This window comes from Mauremys mutica, chromosome 16 (genome assembly GCF_020497125.1).
Source record: "Mauremys mutica isolate MM-2020 ecotype Southern chromosome 16, ASM2049712v1, whole genome shotgun sequence".
NCBI classification, from domain to species: Eukaryota; Metazoa; Chordata; order Testudines; family Geoemydidae; genus Mauremys; species Mauremys mutica.
In genome coordinates this window covers 5,998,218-6,019,806 of record NC_059087.1, presented here as the reverse complement: position 1 = coordinate 6,019,806, position 21,589 = coordinate 5,998,218, and the positions used below count along the sequence as shown (strand labels likewise).

The window sequence follows — 21,589 nt, the reverse complement described above, 5'->3', positions numbered from 1 at the left end:
TGTGGTGCTGGCTGGCGTTCGAGCAGGTTTCAGGGTGGGAATGGAGGTTCCACGTGAATAGAAGGAGTGCTGAAGGCCTGGGATGAAAGCCTTTATCCTCGCAGCGCTCAAGAGTGTGCTCAGACTTCAACAGGGCTCGTTGGCTTGTGTTAAGGACAATCTCAAAGACGCCACGTTTGGATTCTGATCTCCCTGCCCCGCTCTAAGGCCTGGGTTTTAAAAAGCTCCCATGCGCCCCGAATGCCCGTGTCACTGAGGCCGCGCGGCCTAGCTGGCGGTTTGCATGCGCGCTGCTTTTCCAGGATCGCTGCGCAGTACGGACACGTGGGTGACTGGGGCAGTCAGAAATGGGAGTCTAAATCCAGAGCTAATCCATTGACCTGGCTGCAGTCGCTCCGGATTGACGCTGGTGTAACCGAGAGCAGAGTCCGGCCCCTTTAATTGAGGAAGGTGGCTGCAGCATGCACACTGCAGAATCGATACGGGGATTTGTAAGAGGAAACCCATCCTGCCTTCCCTGCCATGCGGGAAATGTGGGTGTGCAGGGAATGCAGCCTGGGGCTCCCGCCTAGCTGCCATGGCCATTAGTCTGCATCAGCCGCCCGCTAAGGGAGGCCCGTGTTCCCCGGGACACAGACGGCCTTGATCCAGTGCAAAGGATCAGTTACGCACACCGTAGCATTGGTCGCCGTCCCCGCCCGGGCATGCAGGCTCTGACCCAGGCTGCCAGCGTCTGCATTGTTCCCAGACGGCGCGGGGGCAGCTCACTGCCAGCTGCTGCCCCTCACCTCGTCGCCTTGCTCCCCTTTAGACCCCGTTCCTGTCCTGGAGGTGGCGCAGAGCTCAGAAGAGAGGCTGCAGCAGGTCCAGTGCCTCGACCCCGAGAACCCACCCCTGAAGGAGCTCAACAGGCAGCGGAAGAAGCATCCAGAGCTCCTTGGCACCAAAGGTACCAGCTGCTCCTCCCTTGCCCTGGTTCATTTCTGGCACCAGGACAAGGGGGAGCCAGGGGCATGTTCCTGTCCCGTCCCCCGGTGCTGGGACAGGCAGAGGCCCTTGCAGGCCTCCAGTGGAGTTTCCAGCTGGGTGGTGGTGGTAACCCCTTAGCGCTTGTATGGGGCAAATCATCCGCCCTGTCTGTGCTCCGCTTGGGGCACGGGACACCCCGGTGACGGGGGGAGGGATGGACACTTCCCTGCACTCTGCTTCAGGGCTGCCGTCGCCTCCACAGCTGTGGGTTGGGGCCAGGCCGGTCCAGCATTTCCAGGGTGGGAGCAGCTTCATGGGGCTTTTGCTCCAATCCCCGACTCGGAGTCAAAGGTGAGAATGGAAGGCCGGGCAGATCCCTCCGCAGACGGGTGGGCCAGCTCCCTGCAGCCTCGCGCTCTCCCTCGGCCGGGGGTCCCTGCTGGGATCCACTGTAGAGTAATCAGTGCTCCTCTCTGCCCAGCGAGGGGCCGCCTGGGGGCTGGTTTGACGGGTGGGGGCTGTGCTGGAGAGTGCCTGTCCCTAACCATCCCTCCCGCCCCCACCTGCTGCCCCCTGTGGTGTGTGGAATCTGTTCTGTTTGAGGCTCTTCAGGGAGGGGCCCGATCCTGTGTGCCCCCAGGGAGTTGTCTACTCCCATTAAAGTCAAGGGGCCTGATCCTCAAAGTCGATGGAGCTGTGCTGATTGGTACCAGCTGATTACCGTGAAAGGGACTGGGCAGCCAGGGAGCAGAATCCGCAGCAAACGCCACACCCTGCTGCCCTCACGCAGGCTTGTCAATCCAATGGGCTTTAACGGTCTTGATCTGCATTTTCTCCCGGCCTCTGGCAGCCGAGGGACAGGACAGAGTCCTTATCTAGGGCAGCCCCCTGCCGTTCCAGGTTCTGTGCAATAATACCATGTGCTCATTTCTTTCTCCTTTCTCTGAGGGCCCCTCTGCAAACCCCAGTGAAATGTCACCCAGGGTGGAGAAAAAGAAGAAGAAACAACAAATGAATTCTAATGAATATTCATTAGCAACAGCACAGTTAACATTGGGGCTTAGTTTTAAAGGGGCACTGTCAGAATAAAACTCACGGACCAGCTCTTCAGCTAGTGTAATTTATACAGAGCTTTTCCGCAGTAGATCTCAAATGGCTTTACAAAGGAGGGCAGGGTCTCTAGCCCCATTTTACAGGCGGGGAAACTGAGGTACAGAGAGGGACGGTGGCTTGCCCAAGGTCAGCCAGCAGGCCAGTGGCAGAGCCAGGAACAGAATCCAGGTTTACTGAGTCCCAGTCCAGCGCTCTCCCCACTAGGCTGGGCTCTGGTGATACTGATTTATGCCAGCTAAGGATCTGGCCTTGTACTTTCAACAAACCTTTGTTTCTTACCATGTGTCACTAATAACTCCTCAGATCGTTAAAGCTGAAAAGGAGCCTGAACTGGCCCAAGTAGCTTATTTTGCTCTTCATGCAGCTTGTCTGGTTTTTTGCCTGTTGGAAATGCAGGAGGTCACTTTCATAGCTGGCGGTGGTCGGTTTCCCTGTCAGGTTCTCCGTACAGCAGCGTTTGGGGTGCGAACCACTTTGGGCCAAGACAGTCATTGCAGGGCCCGAGATGATGCAGCCAGATCCTGCGAGGTGCACTGGGACTGGGAGGGTGCTCAGCAGGACTGTCCGGAAAACAAGAACTTTGTGAAAAATGTCACAGTTTCAACATCTGTTTTCCTTTTGCATTGGAACAAAATCTGGAGCATTCCAAAGAAATGGTTAAAAAACGAGAGAGATCAAGCGCCCGCAGCCCAGTGGGTCTGGCGCTCACCTGGGGTGTGGGCGATGCAGGTCTGAGCCCCCTGCCCTTCCGAATTCACCAGGTAATAGAGTTGGAGCTGCTCAACTTCGTATAAATAATGAAATATTCGTTGGGCCAGAGAGGGAGAGACTCACTCTATGGGCCGAGTCGCCCCTGGTGCATGCTGTAACCAGCAGCCTGCTGGGGATGTGCGTATCTCTCTCTGGTTTTGACCAGAAATTCTATCCTGGTTCTCAGAAACCTCCCCCATTAAAGTTTCATTGAACCCGGTAAGTTTCCACAAAAACTTTTGGTTTTGACTGTCATGGAGTTCCCGGGCGATGCTCTGGAACTGCTCCCTACAAAGCCACGCGGGACACTGGTGAAGTCTCCTCTCTGTGAGCAGACTGTCTCCAGGGCAAGAAGCTCACACGGCTCCCACCTTCCTGGGTCTGACCTTGGAGCATTCAGCATCCTCTGCCCCTCCATGCGCTTCCCAGAGCGAGTCTGCCCTGGTAGGGTCCTGGGGAAGCCACAGGGTCCTGACCCCCACTTCGCAGTCAGACGTGACTCTCAGCCAGCCAGTAAAACAGAGGTTTATTCGATGACAGGAACAGGGTCTAAAACAGAGAACCGGACCCCTCGGCCGGGTCCATCCTGGGGGGCAGTGAGCCAGACCCCCACGTCTGCCCTTCACTCCTCGTCCCCAGCCAGCTCCAAACTGACTCACCCTCCAGCCCCTCCTCCTCCTCTGGGCTTTGTCCCTTTCCCAGGCCAGGAGGTCACCTTTAGCTGTCCCCTTGCAGGGGGGAAGGGCCCCGGCCATTAGTTGCCAGGAGACAGAGTGTCGGCCATTTATGTGCACTGGCCCTTTGCTCTGCAACACTCTCACCCCCTACAAACTTAAGAAATGCACAGGGGAAACTGAGGCACCTACACAGTATTCAGAGGAAACCTTAAGGACAGTCCCACTTTGTCACATTGACCAACTGGCTTTTCCTGACAAAAAGCCCTTTTTGTCTAAAAAATTCCCAGCCAGTTCTAGTGCACAGCACCTGTATAGAGTAGCCTGAAGACTAGCGGCTTCCAGTGTTCCAGCCCAGAAAGCTACACTCCCCTCTCCCCCCCCCCCCCGGCCCCCTTGTGCAAATCGCATGAAAATCGCAGCCACGCAGGGTGTAAATAATGACGGGTCTTGAGCTCTGAGAGCTTTTTATGCAGAAGATTGGTTTCATGCAGCCATACTGTGCTCCAGGTTGGAGGCGCAGTGTAGTGTAGCGTAGACAGCTTTGCTGGTCATTTACAGACTTTCCCGCCACTAGGAGCTGAAGTGGTTCGAATGAGACTATTAGCAGATGTAACCTCGCCAGGAAGCTGCCACTTTGGCAGGCTTCGGGCTGCACTCAGGATTTCATGCCCCGCTGTGATCGTCTAACGCAATTGACCAGCGGAACCTGCCGAACGTATTAACTCCGTGGCTGCAGTTCTGGAAATCAATTCCTTACCCCCTGAGATTGATCTCTTGGCCCTGGAAGAAGCAGTTGCTTTTTCACTTCAGTCGTGCTGCTTATGTGAATTTTTCTCTCCCCCTCCCCTGCAGAGCAAAGAGGGGGAACGTCTCCAGCTGGGCTCACGGTGTCAGAGGGAGCCAGGCTCACCAGCATCAGCAGCAAAGCCCTTTTCACAGACACCTTGCTGCAGAGAAATGAAGCCGAAAAACAGAAGTACGTGAGTAGCAGAGGATGGGCCTTAAAACCGAAGAGTAAATACGATCTAGATCTGCCTGGGGTGGGAATGTGAGTCTGTCTGTCTGTCCGCATACATATTCCTCTGTCTGTCCGTCCTCTCTATAGGTCCCCATACAGCTCTGTCTATCCATCCTCACCTTCCCTCTCGCCTGCCTAGCGCTCCTCCCCCTGGCGAGCTAGGCTGAGGGTCACAGGTCCTGCCCTGGCAACACGGGCCCAGACTCCGAGCTGTCACACCAGGCACCATCCTCTGCCTGCCCTACCCAGCTCAGCTGTCTCCTCTATTGTAGAGGTTTCCTCCTGGGCCCATCCCCATGACTTGAGAGTTTCAAAGCTGCCTAAGGGATGTGATTACCGGTTTTCATTCAGATGAATGGTTCTTTCCCCAGTTATTTCTGGTATCTAGGTTTCCTCACCTCACAGGCTGGCCTGTCAGCATGCAGCCTGCTCTGGCAGGGGATCTGAGTTTGAGTCTCAGGCCAGCAGGTGTGGAAGAAATGGGCCCAAAATCAGTCCTGATGTAAGTGACTTTTGAGCTCGGTGAAGTTACATTAGGGCTGGATTTGGTCCATCGGGCTCATGTCCAGGTGCAGGAGCTCCAACAGCACTCTAGGGCGGCTCCCTCTGGCTGGTGCTCACAGTGGCATTACCAGGATCCAAAGGGAGCTTTCAAACCCTCCATGGATGTGACCTCATTCAGGGCTGCTGAGGAGGGGAAAGGGAGTCACCATCTGGCCAATGCAAACCAGTCTGAAATAGGGGCTTATGCTGGCCTTGGAAGAGATGCCCATCGGCAAAGATCTGCTTGAGTGAGAGACACGTTTGTACACTAGTGCATACAAGATTGTGTGTGGGTGCGTGTGACTGTTTTTACACGTGTATTTTGCATGCACTCTGTCGTGGTCATTGTACCGTCATCCTTAGAACTGGGAGTTTATTTCCTATCCCCATCTGGTAAACCTGGCAGTCACCGACTCGTATCTTTCTCCCTTGTGTTTTGCTTGGAGGATTCAGATAAATACAGCCCAACAGATGAACCTCCTTCTTAACTGGCCTTTCAGTTTTGACAGTCTAAGGTTTACCAAAGGCTCCTTTAATGGAACTTCGTTGTTCTACCTTAGCATGCTGAGCTGACAAACAAATGAAGGAGCTTTAAACCCTCTATTGCAGTTCTTTTGGAGGAAGATCCTGCCAAACACAGGTTATAAATAATGCAAAATAACTTTTCCCTGGTTGCTTTTTTTCCCCACCTCAGATTAATTACAGGTGGGTTTTCATTTTCTCCTCTGACTGTCAGAAAATGAAGAAGAATGTAGCTCTCTTATCACCTGAAAGATGCACCCACTTTGTGTTTCCTTGCTGTCTTCTCAAATAAATCCAGCCCCGTCCCGTGCTTCGCCAGGAGACGAGGCCGATTTGCAAGGCGCATTGCCTCGTCTGTCTAACCGCGTGTGGGCCTGGTTCACGGGGACCTCGCTGGGAGTGGAGAGTGCTCAGCGCCTCTGAAAATGAGGCCTTTTGGCCCAGATCCTCCAAGGGATTGAGGCTGCAGAAGCGAGACGCCTAAAGCCCTGAGAGGATCTAGGCCTTGGAGGGGCTCAAGGTGGGCACCCAGGATTAGTGGCTTCTTCTGAAAATATGGGCCCGACCCAGGAGCCCCTCTGACATCCATCTCTGGGCCTGCCACCGCTACGTACGCTACCAGAGACGGGGTCCCATCCAGCACAGCACGCACAGGGCAAGGCCTTTCCTTCCGTAGCAGGTTCTCTCTAGTGTGTCCCCCTGCTCAGTGGAACTCAGCCTGTGCTGCTGCGAAGGGACTCCTGCGAGGCAGGGAAAGGCCGTTTGGGGCCTCTGGGAGGTAACTCTCCAGACGAGTCAGATTCCACGCGGAGGCCTTGCTTCCCGGTCACTGGACCGACAGAGTCTAAGTGGAATAAACTCTGTCCCGGGTCCCCGGGGAGAGGGACGGTGCAGACTGCGCCGTGACGCCGTGGTCAGGCTGTTCGAGGACGTGTCTCGTTGGAGTGTGCTGTGACAGCAGCTAGCAAGAGGGCTTGGAGAGGGGCTGAGGAAGCAGATATGCTCTGTAGGGACCCCTGTCAGTGCAGTCTCTGCTGGCCCATGGCTGGGCTGGGTACAGCTGGAGTCCGAACTGCCCGGGCTAGTGGGGTGTTGGCATGTGCCTGGGGAACCCAGGGGCAGTGCCGCTGCTTGAGAGGGAAGTGCTGACCTCAGTTTTGACTCCTAGATCTGAATGTCCTGGTTGCTGGGGAGCTGCCACAGACTCAATGGATCTGGGGGGCTGGATGGCCTGTGCTTTGGCGCTGTGGCTATTGAATCCAGCATTACGGACTCCCTGCTAATGATGCTGCTGCTCATTGGATCTTTGCCCCGCAGCCGTTCATTGCGTGGTGCAGGTCTGTCCGGTCGGGCCAACATCTCCAATGAAACAGGAGGTGGGGAAGGCCACCCCGATAATGGGCTGGATCACATGGGGTAGCCCCAGGGAGGGGCAACGCTTGCCCAGTCCCCGATGAATCATTTGCTCCAGGAGGGTTTGCAGGACTGCAGAGGACCCTGAGTCATGGCCTTCCAATCATGTGGGTGCCCCAAGCGAGGCATCAAGACTGTGTGTCTGGAAGGCCAGCCCCACTGGAGCTGAGCCGCCGTGGTCTCCCGACCTGTGCCTGTGCACGGGCCCTATTCTCTCGACCTCGTCAGGAGGCGCTTGCAGGGTACAGAGCAAAATCTCCCAGGTGCTGAGGCGGACTGGGTCAGCGTTCATTCCTGGAGATTTACCAGGGGACGACGGCACGCCGGAAGCTGTCCCAGAGCACTGCCTCTGCCCCCTTCCGACACCAGTGGGTTCGGCTGGTGGGAAGGGGTGCTCATGCTCCGCTCCCCCGTTACCTTTACCAGCCACTCCTGGGCGCCCCCAGTGTCGAGGCTGAGTGTGTGCTGATATGTCACCCCTGCTCCCGTGGAGAAACCCTTCCACAGCTGCTGTCTCTCTCTGGATCTCCCAGATTGCTAGCTAAGGAAGAGTATTTCAGATGTGCACAATACTGGCTGGATTAGTTACGTGTGTGATTAGAGGGTCCTGAAAACCTAGATTCTCAATGCACTGCCTAGCTGTTAGCTTGCAAGTAACTGACCCAGGAGGTGGTGACCAATTCTTCAGAGCCAGGAAGGTCTATTATGTCGACCCGTTGCATTGATCATTGGCTCGGGCGACGGTTACACACGGCACGGAGCTTCGCCATCCCCCGGGTCAGCAGCGAGGCTGGCACCCTGTGCATCTGCAAAGTCTGGCTAGTGCAAATTCCTCGTGGACTGTTTCGACAGTGCCTGCATCTGCAGTGGCAGCGTTTGGGGTCCGGAGCGTGTGTGAGTTGTGCAGCCCTGGAGGCTTAGCAGAGTGAAGGAGTCCATTAACGGCATGTACTCGCTTCTGGTTCCTTTCCACTCTTAGAGGAACTCCATAATAGCCAAATGGATTTTCTTTTCTTCGCTCGCTCTCTTATTTATCTATAGGTAGATCTTTAATTCTTTTCACCAATTTTTGCCCAGAAATTTATTTCTGGGCTGAGATCCAACATGCCAAGTTTTTCAGCCTGAAGTGAATTTTTACAGCCGGGGCTATAAACCCCTGGAAATAGAGGGTTTTAATGGAATGCGGACAATTCTAGTGGCATGAAAACGTCTCAGCTGCAATAGGCGTATACATTTTCTAGGGAAACTTCTGAATGATGGGGTTTAAGTACATGTTAAAAAAGCGAAATGAGCAGCTCGATGGCCCGGTGTGGATGAAGCGGAGCTGTTCGTGCGTTCTCCACCCTTGGGAGAGCAGAACGGGAGTGACTCTGGCTGTCTCTGAGAGCCAGCCCCCATGGCTGCTGGAAGGCCCCATGCTGGCCAAGGGTGAGCTGTGTATGAGCACAGAAGGTGATCACTGATGCCGACCCTTCTCTTCACAGGGGACTGCAGGAAGCCCAGATCACTTTGGCGGCTAGGCTGGGGGAAGCAGAAGAAAAGATCAAAGTGCTACATGCAGGTATTGACAGATGTGACGTCCGAAAGTCCCGCCCAGGGTGGGTCCCTGAGCCCTTGATCCAGATGTGAGGGAGGGTCAGTGGTGCTTTGGCTCTTCTCCCCTGGGTGCGCGGACATCGCTGGGGGTCACATGTGCCCGCCAAGGGGAGGATATGCTATAGGGGCACATCACACCTCTCTGGCCTTTATCGCCATGGGACCACGTTCACATTGGATTTGTTTGCCCAGCTCAACCCTACCAAAGTAAGGGCCTGATGCTACCCTCAGTAAAGTCAACAGGGAGAGTCTCACTGACTTCAGTGGGAACTGGATCTCAAAGGGCTTTACAAAGGAGGTCAGTGTCATTATCCCCATTTTACAGATGGGGAAACTGAGGCAGAGAGGAGAATGACTTGTCCACAGTCACCCATCAGGGCAGCAGCAGAGCCAGGGATAGAACCCAGCTTTCCTGGGCTCCAGGCCAGTGCTCTAGCCATTAGGCCAGTGTGACGCCATTGACTTAGTTGTGCCTAAGGACATAGTGGCCCCATGGGTTGAGTGCCTCCCCCGTGAGTCCCCCGGCCAGAGGGAGGAATTGCACCCACTCTGGTTCTGCGGCTGGAGGGGGCTGCAAGCAGGGAGTTGCTGAGGCTGTGTGTTCTTTGCCCTGCCACGCTGCCCACCCCATCTCTGTGGGGCTCTCCCACAGGTGTGGACACACTCAGGGCTCTGCCACGCTCGCGTCCTGTGTTTGGAACACCCAGGGCCGTGGTGCAGGAGGAAGGGCAAACTGGGCAGGAACAGCAGCTGCTAAAGGTCTTGAACAAGCAGCCACTGGCTGGGTTATGGTCATCCAGGGGAGAAGAGAGGAGGAGATCTGGGTGCCATGGAAGGGGACGAGCTGTGCGGGCTGGTACAAGGCAGCACAGCGAGGAGCTTGGGGGTGAAATTAAGTGGAGGAAAATTGGGGCCCATCTTGACCCCACTGCAGCCAATGACAACTCTCCCACTGGCTTCTGTAGGGCCAGGCTTTGGCCCCATTACCAGGAATAACTTTCTGACAGTATCAGACTCTGGTCTCCCCATGGGAGTGGAAACTACTGTGGATAATGAACTAGGGGAGAGAGGGCCAGATCCTCAGCTGGGATAAATCAATGCAGCTCCATTAACTTCAACAGAGCGACTTTGGTTCACTGCAGCTGAAGATCTGGTCTGTACTGTAGGGCGAGGAATGGGCCTATTAGATCTCTCCAGGTTTAATTTCTCTGATTCTCGCGCTCTATTTCTGCTGCCGGCGGGAACCCAGAAAGTCGCTGGTGCATGAAAAATGTTCATCCCTTCCCTAACAACACAGAGGCTAATTGAACGTTTCAGGAGCTCCAAAAAGGTTTGGGTCAAAAATCTATTAACTGGTCCTAAAGTCTAGGAACATGGTGACTATTTTTTAAAGCCTATCGGTTTTATTGTCTTTATTTGCATCTTGGTTTTGCATCAGTTGAAGTAAAAATTTAAAAAAATATTCATTTGAACGGCAGCAGAACAGAGGGCTGAGTGGGAGCCTGCCAAAGGCTGCTTGATCCACCTTCCAACCAGCTGGTACTTTACCAGCCACCAATAAATCTCCTTTTACTTACTGTGTGTTTGATTTTCCATCTGGTCAGCGCTAAAGGCGACCCAGACGGAGCTGCTCGACCTGCGGTGTAAATATGATGAAGAGGCAGCTTCAAAGTAAGTCACTTGGTTTTGTCTATCAGTCCAAGCAGAGACGTTGTGTCTGGCCACAGCCTTTGCGGAGGGTCTGGCCTTCGGGTTGCATGGGAGATGTGTCAAGAGAGACCGAGCTGGAACAAGGCCCATCATCCCCACATTCCTGATGCCGGGGCATTGCACTCTATGGCGGAGCTAATACTAACCACTTAAACCAACTGCCAGAGATCTCCGGCCAGCTGTTTGCCACTGGGTATAGAGATGGGTATAGACCCGCGTTGTGTATACCTACACGCATGTCACTGTCACCACCTTTCTGGAGGCTCGATCCTCACCTCTAACCAAGCTCCACTCAGTGCACCACACCAGGCGGCTGGGCAACTGTGACATCACACCACCTTTACTCCTCCCCCAAACCGGCCCCCACTGCAACTGGGTGCAGCCTCAGGGCTACCCTAAATTGTACCTGGTCAGCATTTCATTTCATCCAGCAGCCTGTGATCTCCCAATTGGCAGTTCCAGCCGTATTCTGTACATGCCGCCTGCTAGGAGGTGGGAGTGGGGGTGACAGGGATGTCTGTATTAATTTTATGCCATTGGAAGAGTCCCCTTGCATTTAATCCAGTCTTTCACCACTGGAGCAGAGCGAAGGAACCATAACGGCTGAAGGTCTCCAAGCCGCATCACAGAGCTAGCCAGCCATCTCTTCAGGTCCCAGAAGAATCATCTTCATGGGGGTATTTCTGAGACTGATGCAACAAACCCTAGATCAGCTATCAGCAGACTACTCCACTCTCTGAGTTTGGGGTCCCTACAGGGATCTGGGTCATTTTCATGAGCAAGTGAGCTATTGTAAAGATGCCGTGGCCAGGTGGTTTCTCAGTCCGCATCAGTCAGGCCTCAGAGATGTGCTCTGATGGAATGAGGGAGCACCAAGTTCTAATCCCAGCTCTGCCCATTGGCTGCACCTGCGTATCCAAGGGCAGACTTGGGTGGCATGGCATAGATGCTCAGCATGACAAGAGGGCACTGAGGATAGGGGCAGACTCGGCAAGGAAAAGACCAGAATTTCAGGAGCAGTTTCAACTGTCTGAGAAAGTGACTTGGGAAGTCAGCCAGTCCCAGGTGGGACGTCGAGGTTCCTAGGTTTTCTGCTAGCGAGGGAGCTCCAATAAGACCCCAGATCCAAAGACCCTCCGACTTCTGCACAGGCTTGTTGTAGATCTGGACTTCAGACATTATAATAAGGTAAAATCAGTTCTTCCTAAAAACCGCTGGACTTTCCCAAGTCCTTCCAGACATGCAAATACACCTTGAGCCGTCGTCCAATGGCAGGGGGAGCGCGCAGTCACTGGATTATGTTTAACGGGCTCCTCCACTTCGTTAAATGTACATTTGCTTATTCTTCTTTTTGTTGGTCGGGTGCCATTTACTTTTATGAGTCAGGAACATCTTTCCCCTCCCTTTGGCTCTCGCCAGCCGTGGAGGCTGCCAAGCATTTACAGCTGTTCAAATGTTCCGGTCTCGCTAACAGCGCGCGCACGCGCACACACACACACACACACACACTCATTTCCATTATGCAACAGAGTCAGAACACTTAATCATATCATACCAAAGCAGATGTTCTTTGATAATTTGATATGCCATTTGTACACGCGGTGCTGTAACTGATTCTGCCTTTGATCAGGATTGCAGCTGCCATGCACGGAATGATGGGGATGAAAAAAGGTCTTGTCCCATCCCTGGGTATCTTTGCATCTTCCGGTGTCACGCTTTGGAGTCCCCCTTCGGGTTCATTTGGCTTGTTTCTCTCTTGTTAATTCGCCAGCCAGTGGGTGTTGCGTGGCTGGGACTGGAGATCACAAATGGGAAACTTTGAGTATTTACCCTCCTACGTTAAACAAATCCGCCACCATGTACAGAGCAGTTGTGCCAGCTCTCAGCAACTGGTGAAATAGTGGGTGGGAGGTAATTAAACAGATGCAAATGTTCCTCATTGACAAACAGCCCGAGATCAAGCGGCCTTTTGGAAATAATTTGGAGGCCGTGGGTGGCTCAGAGAACTGGCAGTGGGAGAAGGAGCCTTTCATGTCGAGATCCCCCCTCACGTATAGGCATGGCTTGTTTATGACCCGAAATTGTTCCCATCACATGGCTGTTTGTTGGCTGGTGTGAACCGAGCTGGGATGGCCTGCAGCCAGTTCCTAATGGACAGGTGCCCACTCCATAACACTCGCAGCATAGCTGGCACGAACCGCCTCCTTGCTGGCAGTCTAGCAGAGACGCCAAGGCTTGACTGGGCCGCAGAGACTGAACTCCTGTTAACCCCGCGAGGTGGTCGCTCCAGAGCTGATTTGGTGGGGTGGGGTGGGGAGGTGAGCGTGACTGCTACCCATGTTATACCTGACCTGTGGGTAACCAGCAGACTGGTCACCAGGGCTGTCAGCCTGGCCCCTTGCATGAGCATTAAGCCAGCCCAACAAAATTCCACTTGTCGGGTGGGAATGTTATTTTTGAGGGGTGCGTAAAATATCTTTAGTGTTTTCTTCATCAATCAATCCCTGCGTCAGCCACGTCGCTGTAGGGGCAGGTAAGAAGATTTTGTGCCTAGGTCGGTACGTTTCCATGACAGTTTTGCAAGGCTGTGTTATGTATATTGCACACAGATGGCTAAAATGTCATATTTCAATTAAGTGTGTTTAAAAAAAAAAAAGCCACCTGGATGAGTGGTTAACACAATGGGATGTTTGTGGGGACACTCTGCCGCCTTCCAACTAATTTTTTTTTTGTTTGCTTTGCTGTCTCAGGGCAGATGAAGTAGCAATGATCATGACAAACCTTGAAAAAGCCAATCAGGTGAGGAGAAATTCTTTCCATTGAATATTGAGCTGGCGCGGCCCAAATAACTGATTTCCTTCCCTTTGCTCCCTGCGATTATCCAGGGACTGAGGTGATTCATTCTGCAGCAGGGGCAGTGGAGGCAGATCCAGGTGGGCACAGGGTCCCGCAGCCACTGATGGCAGTGGCCATGCTAAACGCTCCCCCCTTTACCCTAGCTCTGTCCAGGTCAGTTGCATCACTGGAGCCTTTGTCTCTATCCTGCTGGATCTGCCACCTTGGGGCTTCTCGGGATCTGGGAACTGACTCAGTGAACATGGGATCTCCTTACAGCGCTGGCAGCTGAATCCCAGGGCTGGGGAAGGGAACTAAACCCAAATCTGGCGGACACGGCTCAGAGTGACACAGTCGCTTGTTAATCCCTACCAGGAACGCTCCTGCGTTAGCCAGGAGACATGCAGAAGGAGACTCCTTGTGAACAGTGCAACTTTTATCCATCGATGCTCTTTAAAACGACCTGGGTTTGGTCACTCGGGCACCGGAGACAGCCCTGGTGTCCCTGACAGCAAAGTCTGACCCCATCTCTTTGGTTTGTGCTTTAGTTATCACACTGCTATTGGGGACATGCCACCATAGTCCAAGTGTCATCAGTGTTACAAACCATCACCCCGGTATCTGGGGGGTTTAAGGCAAGGACATTGCCTGTAGGGTGACCAGATGTCCCGATTTTATAGGGACAGTCCCAATTTTGGGGTCTTTTTCTTATATCGGCTCCTGTTACCCCCCACCCCTTGTCCTGATTTTTCACACTTGCTCTCTGGTCACCCTAATTGCCTGGGGCCTACAGCAAAACAATGCATTCAGAGCTGTGCACGTTTCTGGAGTACTTACTGCTCATTTGATACATTTCCATGATAGTTTGGTGTTTTTAAGTCACAAAAATGTACATACAAACTAGGCATGAGTAATACAAATATTTATCAGTAGCAATTTACAGGTAGATATGGCCTTTCATGCAGAAGAAGTCAGTGTCTTTTCAATGACATACAAACTATGTGTGGGATCACTTTGCCCACCACTGAAAGGCAGCCACCTCTGGGGTGGAACGTAGCAGCTGTTTAACAGTGCACAGTGACACTAAACAAGAGTTTAGGCAGGAAGAGAAGAAAACAATGCCTAACTGGAATGAGGAAGTGTTTTAGATGAGCAGGAAGTAATTACCCACCTTGGGATTTGGTTGGGACAGAGGGATGGACCCCCCCAGTGTTGTGCCCAGCGTTGTGAACAAGTACCGGTGATTAGGACGTGGGTTCAGGCACAGTGGCACCTGTGCTGCTGCATGCCATTAAGTAGCACATTGAAATGGTAGCAGGGTCCAAACCAAATCTGAACTTGGGGAAGTTTGTATCCAGACCAAGACCTCGTGGCCAGCCCTGTTTCTATAACGGGCCAATACTGACCCCTGGGTCTGAATACACCAAACACCGGGAACCTTGTGCACTTCATGGCTGTTGCTGAAATCCATGTGGACAGGGAGCCCATACAGGCAGTCTGTTCTCTCACCCGGACAGAGGCAAACATCCCCTCGACGGCAGTGGAAGCAGTGGGCACTCGCTAGGGGTGAGCACTCTGCTAACCACCTCGTCTGGCTTTCACCGTCCGCTTCCTGACTGCGGCAGGCAGCAGCTAGACTCTTAACAAAGGCGGTTTGGGCTCTGTGTACCCGGAGCCTGGGTCGTTGCTGTAGTGTTGTTCTGACCCCACCTCGGTGTTATCGCAGGGTGGCCAGTGCTTAGTTTGTGCCAGGGCCTGGCAGGTCAGGGCCCCGGCGCCGCTGGGCCTGGCAGGTCAGGGCCCCGGCGCCGCTGGGCCTGGCAGGTCAGGGCCCTGGTGCCGCTGGGGTTGCTGCACCAGTTATGAAAGTAAAAACAACTGCTTAAGCCCCGGCACCTCTTTCATTACAAATTAAGCACCGAGGGCCCCCCCACACACACACACGGCCACGCAGCTTTAGGCCTGGGCGAAAGCTCAGCCCAGGAAGAGCCCCTATGTCCCTGGTTGGCCAGCTCAGCGGAACAGAGAGCCCTGCTTGACGTGCGTCATTTTCTCCCCTTGCAGCGAGCGGAGGCAGCCCAGAGGGAGGTGGAGAGCCTGCGGGAGCAGCTCGCATCTGTAAATAGTTCCATTCGCCTGGCCTGTTGCTCTCCACAAGGACCCAGCGGGGTAAGGGACAGAAGTGTGACGTTCAGGAAGAACAGCACTCAGCAGGTCAGAGCCTCGGCTGCGGGGAACTGGCTTCGCTCCAGGCAGGGCCGGCTTTAGGCCGATTCCCCCAATTCCCATGAATCGGGCCCCGCAGTGTCCGGAAGAGGGGGCCCCGCAGGGTAAGGCCCCGGAACACAACTGCTGCCGAGGAAGGACCCTCCGCTGAAGTGCGGCCGGAAACAGTGGCAACCAATAGAATTGCTGCCGAATTGCCACCGCTGTCTTCGGTGGCAGCCCAATCTCTGCCACGGTCTTCGGTGGCATTTTGGCAGCAGCTCTTTCGAATCGGGCCCCACACATCCTAAAGCCGGCTCTGACTCCACAGACCTCCCTGCAGCCAGGCCGACCTACGCCAGCTGGGAGCTGACCCAGAGTCTGCAGTCGGGGCGCAGGAAACTTTGAGGGCCACAGTTTTCCAGGGCTCTTTAAAACTTCCCTGTGCCAGGGCCCACGTGGCCTGTGCACATGGGGTGGGTTTCACGTGTGCACCTGCAAATAGCTGAGAAGTGACATAGGAACCAAAAACTGGGCCCATCGTTGCTTTCAGAAGGAGCTGGTTTTCCAGAGGGTGATAAATGAAGCACCTTTGCTGCTGGAAGCCCGTGCAGCCAGCGGGCCATAGAGTGTGTGTGTAAGAGTTCAGGCCCCGATCCTCAAGGGCGCCTAACAGGGACCTAAATACCTTTGGGGATCTGGGCCTCGGCTAGCAGGATCTGTGTAAGGGTGTGTGTGTGTGTCTGTCCCCATCCAATTAGACATAAGTCCATCATCAGACAGGTAAAATGCCACTGCCAATGGAACAAAATCAGCCCTGTGAAGCACATGGCTGCCTTTGTCCCAAGGGGGGTTCGTAACCCCTCCCTCTCTGGCTCCGTTCTAATGTTATGCGGGTCGTGTAGAAGAGACTCTGTTGCTGCCGAATCAGCGGCGTTACCCAGCTGCGGATGGACCCTTTGCACAGAATCCGGGTGGGAAATGTCAGATTCTTGCTGACTAGACGCCAGCCCAAGCAGAGCCTCCTGCTGGAAACTCCAGAGAAGCTCCCAGAGGAGCTTGAAACGTCTTTGGTGCTTTTAGCAGTTTTGCCCTCCCATGTCCGTCCCCCTCGCCCCTCCCAACCTTTCGCTCTGTTGGGATGGATTTAGTGCTAACGAAAGTCCCGGGTCACAGCGCTTTAGGCTGAACCCTGGATTTCTCCCAGGCCTAGTGCGTGGTTTGCCGGTAGAGCTGTACAGGTAGACCTGTACCCGCAGAGCCTCCCAATGGAGATGCAGCTGCACCAGCGAATACATTTGCCGATATAGCTTGTACCAGCATGGGAATCCCAGCAAACCCTGCCTAGCCGGGCCTAGGCCTCAGTTGCACATGGCTGGGGACAAAGCGGGTTCCTGTTGCAGTAGATAATGCATGTGCTGCTGGCAGGCCTGATCCAGAGCCCGCTGCAGTCAGTGGAAGCCTTTCCATTTGCATCAAGCCCCATGTCTCCTGAGTTCAGAGATGCAGAGAAAAGCCCCAGGACCCAATCCTGCGTCGCGCTGAGCACCCCCTGCTCTAGCAATGGGTGTTCCCGGGGCTCAGCACGTCACAGCATCAGGCCTTTCGAGGGATAGAAACATGCATTAATTCTGGGTCCCACGCACTGCACGAGGAGTCGGAATTAGCCTGAGCCTGGATCTTTGCGGTTTGTAAAGACGGGTTAACACGTCATTAATGAAAGTATACGTGTGTGCACACCCCTGGTGCTTTCCTTCCCAGCTTCTGGCTTCCTTGCTCCAGCTGCTTTGTTGCCTCTAGGAAGCTCATTTAAATATCTGTTTATTTTCCCGTCTATATCCTCTGTCAATAGAAAGCCTTGCCCAGCAGAGGCTGCCCTGGCTTAGTCCTTCAGCAATAAATCATCACCTCCAGAACGCTCTGCAAGAGCTGGAAGACTTGGACTGTTAGACTTGTGTCTTTCTGTGTCTGGCCTCGTGTTTCCCGCCCCCTTCAGCCCCCAGAATTCAGGCAACGCCCCTCCCTGCGCAGAGTCACGGCTTGGGGGACTTTGCCTTTTTAGCTCCGATCTCACCCCTGCTTTGGCCCTGTGATGCCATGGCAAAAGGCTGGCGAGGTGTGCAGGGATCTGGCCCGGGGAGGAGTCCCCCCGGTGCAGACACTGTGGCTGGCAGCCATAAGGCTGTTTCTCGAGGAGCCCCTTGCAAGCCTTGGGGCAGAGGGTTGGTGTCGCAGTGGCTGGGCTGCAGGGCAGGGCATGCCAGGGAGGCTGCTGGAACTTAGACTGACGGGCTTGTCTCAGGTATGCCAGGGGCTTCTCCAAGCCCTGGACTAGCCCAGTCCTGGGAGGGTGCTACGGTGACGTAAAGCCACCCAAGGAATAGTGCAGCTCCCCGATCCCCTGTAATACCGCAAACGCGTGTCCAAAATCGCTAGGCCAGGTGGAACGTTGGGAACAGAAGTGATCTGAAAATCTGGTTCCTCGACCCCAGCTTCTCGGAGCTGGCTGGATGATATCCTGGCCCATGGGCTGTCAAGCTGGCAGCTAACCAGAGTGAAGCCGAAGCCGGTGCTTGTGCTCTGCGAGACAGAGCCCAGGGGCTCCATTGCCGTTCAAGCCAGCTGCTGAAATGGAGCAGCTGAGCTGACGTAGGGCACTGGGTCACGCCGGCTTCTGTTACCTCGAATGATGGAGTGTAACCGGCCACGACGCAGCAGGCAGAGCTACAGCGACCTCTGGGGAGCTGCAGGTAGCACCACGCAGTGGCTATTTCGCAATAACTCGTGGGCTGGAATCGGGAGCTTTCGGGCTGCCAGCTCGGCTCTGCTCTGATCAGAATCCCAGGGCAGCGCGGCTGGACGGCTAACGCTGCCCCGATCTGCTTGCAGGATAAAGTGAACTATTCGCTGTGCTCAGGGCCGAGGCTCGAGGCTGCGCTGGCGGCAAAGGACCGGGAGATTCTCCGACTCCTCAAGGACATTCAGCACCTCCAGAACTCTCTGCAAGAGCTGGAGGAGTCCTCGGCCAACCAGATCGCAGACCTGGAGCGGCAGCTCACGGCCAAGAACGAAGCAATCGAAGTACGTGCCCCTTTCTGTCCCTCCAAGTAGGAACAAAGGCTCCGGCCTTCCAGCAGGGGGTGGCTGCCTGCCTCATCCCCTCAGTGAAGTGCTGAGCAGGGCGCAGGGGATTCCCCTGGGGAAATCCAGCCCTGCGCCTCTGTAAACGGAGGCAATCCGAGGGGCGAGGACAACCGCTCTATGGGCCTGATTCTGATCTCAGTGACGTGGTGTAAATCAGGAGAGACGTCTCTGAAGTCAAGAGAGTCCCACTGGGTTTGGTGAGATCAGAATCAGGCCCTTGCTGCTGGAGCCGAAAGAGAATCTCCATCAAGGCGAGTAATGCTCCAGGGCATGGGCCAGAGCGTGAGCTGAGGTAAATCAGCCTCGTTCCAGGAAAGCCAATGGAGCTGTGGGCCTGAGCCCCTCTCTTTGTGGGGCAGCCGGGCAGCCCATGAGCTCACGCTTGCCTGAGGAGATTAGCTATCCTGCCGGCACAATGCTGGGCACAACACCCCCCCCCCCCCCAATATACTAATCACCGTCATTAGCTGTCCCCACCCCCCCTTGGATGAGTTGCTTTTGCACGTGGCCGCATGTCCTTCCCTGGCAATGATAAGGCTGCTGCTGTGCATTAGCGGTGCACGTTCTCCTCTTTACACATGCACGCAGCAGCAAGAAGCGGACAGAGCCTCTCAGTCACGTCAGTGCAAAGGGATCGGGACCATTTCGTGTTGTGTATCTTCAGTGCACCATATAAAATTATATTTATATAATGGAGATATACCCATCTCCTAGAACTGGAAGAGACCCCGAAGGTTCATAGAGTCCAGCCCCCTGCCTTCACTAGCAGGACCAAGTACTGATTTTGCCCCAGATCCCTAAGTGGCCCCCTCCAGTAGGAACTGACCACAGCTGTAAGGGGCTGGCCGAGGAAGGGGAAATGGGTTATTAAACCAGCTCATAGACTCAGGCTAAAGGGTTTGCTGGCTCTGGATTCTCAGACATCCTGACCACTGACATTGACGGGAGCTGCTGGGTGCTGTGCAAATTATCCTTGCTCACCGCACGGCATGGGCACCACGTACTGCATGTCACAGGGCCCCGGACTGACGCTTGGCCCAAACCGGAGCCCGGCGGTTGTGAGACTGTCGGTCTGTCGAGCTCATCAGTTTGTCTCCCTGGCGCGGCATCCCAGTGGCTTGACTCACCAGCCGAGGTCAGCGCCGGGGAGGAAGTGCAGTTCCATCGCTCTCGGCGGCGGCTGGCTGACTGCAGACAGACAATGTGGAGGAGCTCAGGCTCCTGGGCCGTCCATAGCCGACGTGGAGCTGAGAGCTGGGGGAAAGACCAAGCAAGTCTGACTCTTGTTTCACTCTCATTCCTTGTTTAGAAGCTGGAAGAAAAATTGCAGGCCCAGTCTGACTACGAGGAGATTAAAACGGAGCTGAGGTAAGGGCCGCAGCTGCGGGCGATCCCTTCCCTGCCCACGTGCCTGGCTGGTGTGTGTGCACCTGGGAGCGCTGAGAACCCCGCAGGCTGCTCTGAGCTGCGTGGAGCCAGGCTCCCCCAGACGTCTCCCCAGAGCTGCCAGCTGGGAGGCACCGCAGCTCTGTAGCACACTTGCCAGCCTGTCGCCGAAGGCAGAGAGCAGCCTACCCCCCAGCTGATGCCTCCTGACCCTGGGCCCACGGAGGTCACCCGCAGATACGCAGTGAGGATGTCACATCGCATCGAGCTCGGCAGCTCGATGGCAGCACGGCAGGAAAAAGCTGGGCCGGTAACTCTGATGGGAAACATCAGCCGTTAATTAAAACCCTTCCCCCGGTTTCAAAGGCAGTGCTTGGAGGGGACGGAGCGGACCTCCTGTCCAGACCTCACGAGCCATCTCCCTGTGTGTCAGGCTTTGATCTGACTGGCAAGCAAGGGGGAGAATTAGCTGCAGGACTAACTCTGTCTTGTTTCTCTCCCAGCATCCTGAAGGCCATGAAGCTGGCGTCTGCTAACTGCAGCCTTCCCCAGGCAAGTGCCGGAATCTGCTTGGGACCCGCTAAGAATCGGTAGCGAAATCCTTCCTCTCCAGGCAATCGATAAACATTCCCAACCGCTGCTCTCTCTCTTTCAGAGCATATCGAGATCGGACGAGGCGCTGCTTCTAGACAAAGAGTCTTTCTATTCATCCCAGAAATACCTTTTGGAAAAGCCAAATCTCTTAGCCAACACTGGTAGGGCCACCGGGTTTGTTTTTTTATTGTAACCGTGCAGTTTCCATTGTTTAGTTTTATATTTAAAATCCTTCCCCACCCATGTATTTATTGTTAATGGTCGGAACCGTCCGTGGGTGTGTGCAGGACTCCTGGGTCCCATTGCAAACTCTCCCATCGACTCATCCATGGGCCAGTCACTGACATTCCCGGGGAATGGGATACCTAGTTCCCTTTGGTTCCTTGAAACTGCTACACCTTAAGGACAGCTCCTTCCATCAGAGACTGCTGAGCAAACACCAGAACAGCCTCACAAGCCCCCAAGGCAGGGGAGAGGGATTATACAGTTGGGGAAACTGAGGCACAGAGCAGGGCTACGACTCGTCCCAGCTCACACAAGGTGTCTGTGGCAGAGGTGTGGCGAGAAGCCAAATTGTCAGAGCCCTAAGTCGCTGCTTTAGCCCCAAGACCATCCTTCCGCACCCGGGCTGCCGTTTCCTCATCGCTAGCCCATCCCCGGGTTTGTACGGTGTGTTGGCTTCTTTGGACAGACGGTGCAATAGAGGCTTCTTGGCGCTGGTGCAGAGTCCATCCGCCTTTGCTGTACGGGCTGCAGCGCAGCCATTGTCCCGAGATTCACCTCGGGGGCACAGCTCTCTGTCGGGCAAAGGCCTGAGAGAACCGGCAGGCCCAGGCTCGGCCCTGCCCCTCCCCCAGCTGTGCCTGCTTTAGGGCTGATGGCAGGAGCTCCTCAGCTGGCATCCCCTGTCTCTGGGGCAGGGCTGGCCTCTCCCTTTGCATGTGCGGCCAGGGCTTGTCCCGCCGGTACGTCGACACTGCCATTAGATGCCCGTGGCTGGCCCGTGCTGCTAACTCGGGCTAAGTGGCGGTTTCATTGCTGTGTAAATGTTCTGGGACTCACCCAGGCCGAGCCCAAACATCTACAGCGCAGTCAGCTGGCACGGGCCTGCCGT

General features: G+C 54.8%; 1 protein-coding gene across 9 annotated transcripts in view; it reads left to right on the top strand.

Moving 5' to 3' along the window:
* The window catches only part of CUX2 (cut like homeobox 2), a 223,194-nt gene that overhangs the window by 178,213 nt on the left and 23,392 nt on the right, over positions 1-21,589 (top strand). For all 9 annotated transcript variants that reach the window (XM_044989886.1, XM_044989883.1, XM_044989885.1 and 6 more), the window contains 10 exons: positions 812-949; positions 4,362-4,485; positions 8,490-8,566; positions 10,206-10,272; positions 13,062-13,110; positions 15,211-15,315; positions 18,241-18,432; positions 19,805-19,863; positions 20,385-20,433; positions 20,537-20,636. In XM_044989886.1, coding sequence (XP_044845821.1) covers positions 812-949; positions 4,362-4,485; positions 8,490-8,566; positions 10,206-10,272; positions 13,062-13,110; positions 15,211-15,315; positions 18,241-18,432; positions 19,805-19,863; positions 20,385-20,433; positions 20,537-20,636 — 960 coding nt within the window. The remainder of the gene's footprint in view (positions 1-811; positions 950-4,361; positions 4,486-8,489; positions 8,567-10,205; positions 10,273-13,061; positions 13,111-15,210; positions 15,316-18,240; positions 18,433-19,804; positions 19,864-20,384; positions 20,434-20,536; positions 20,637-21,589) is intronic.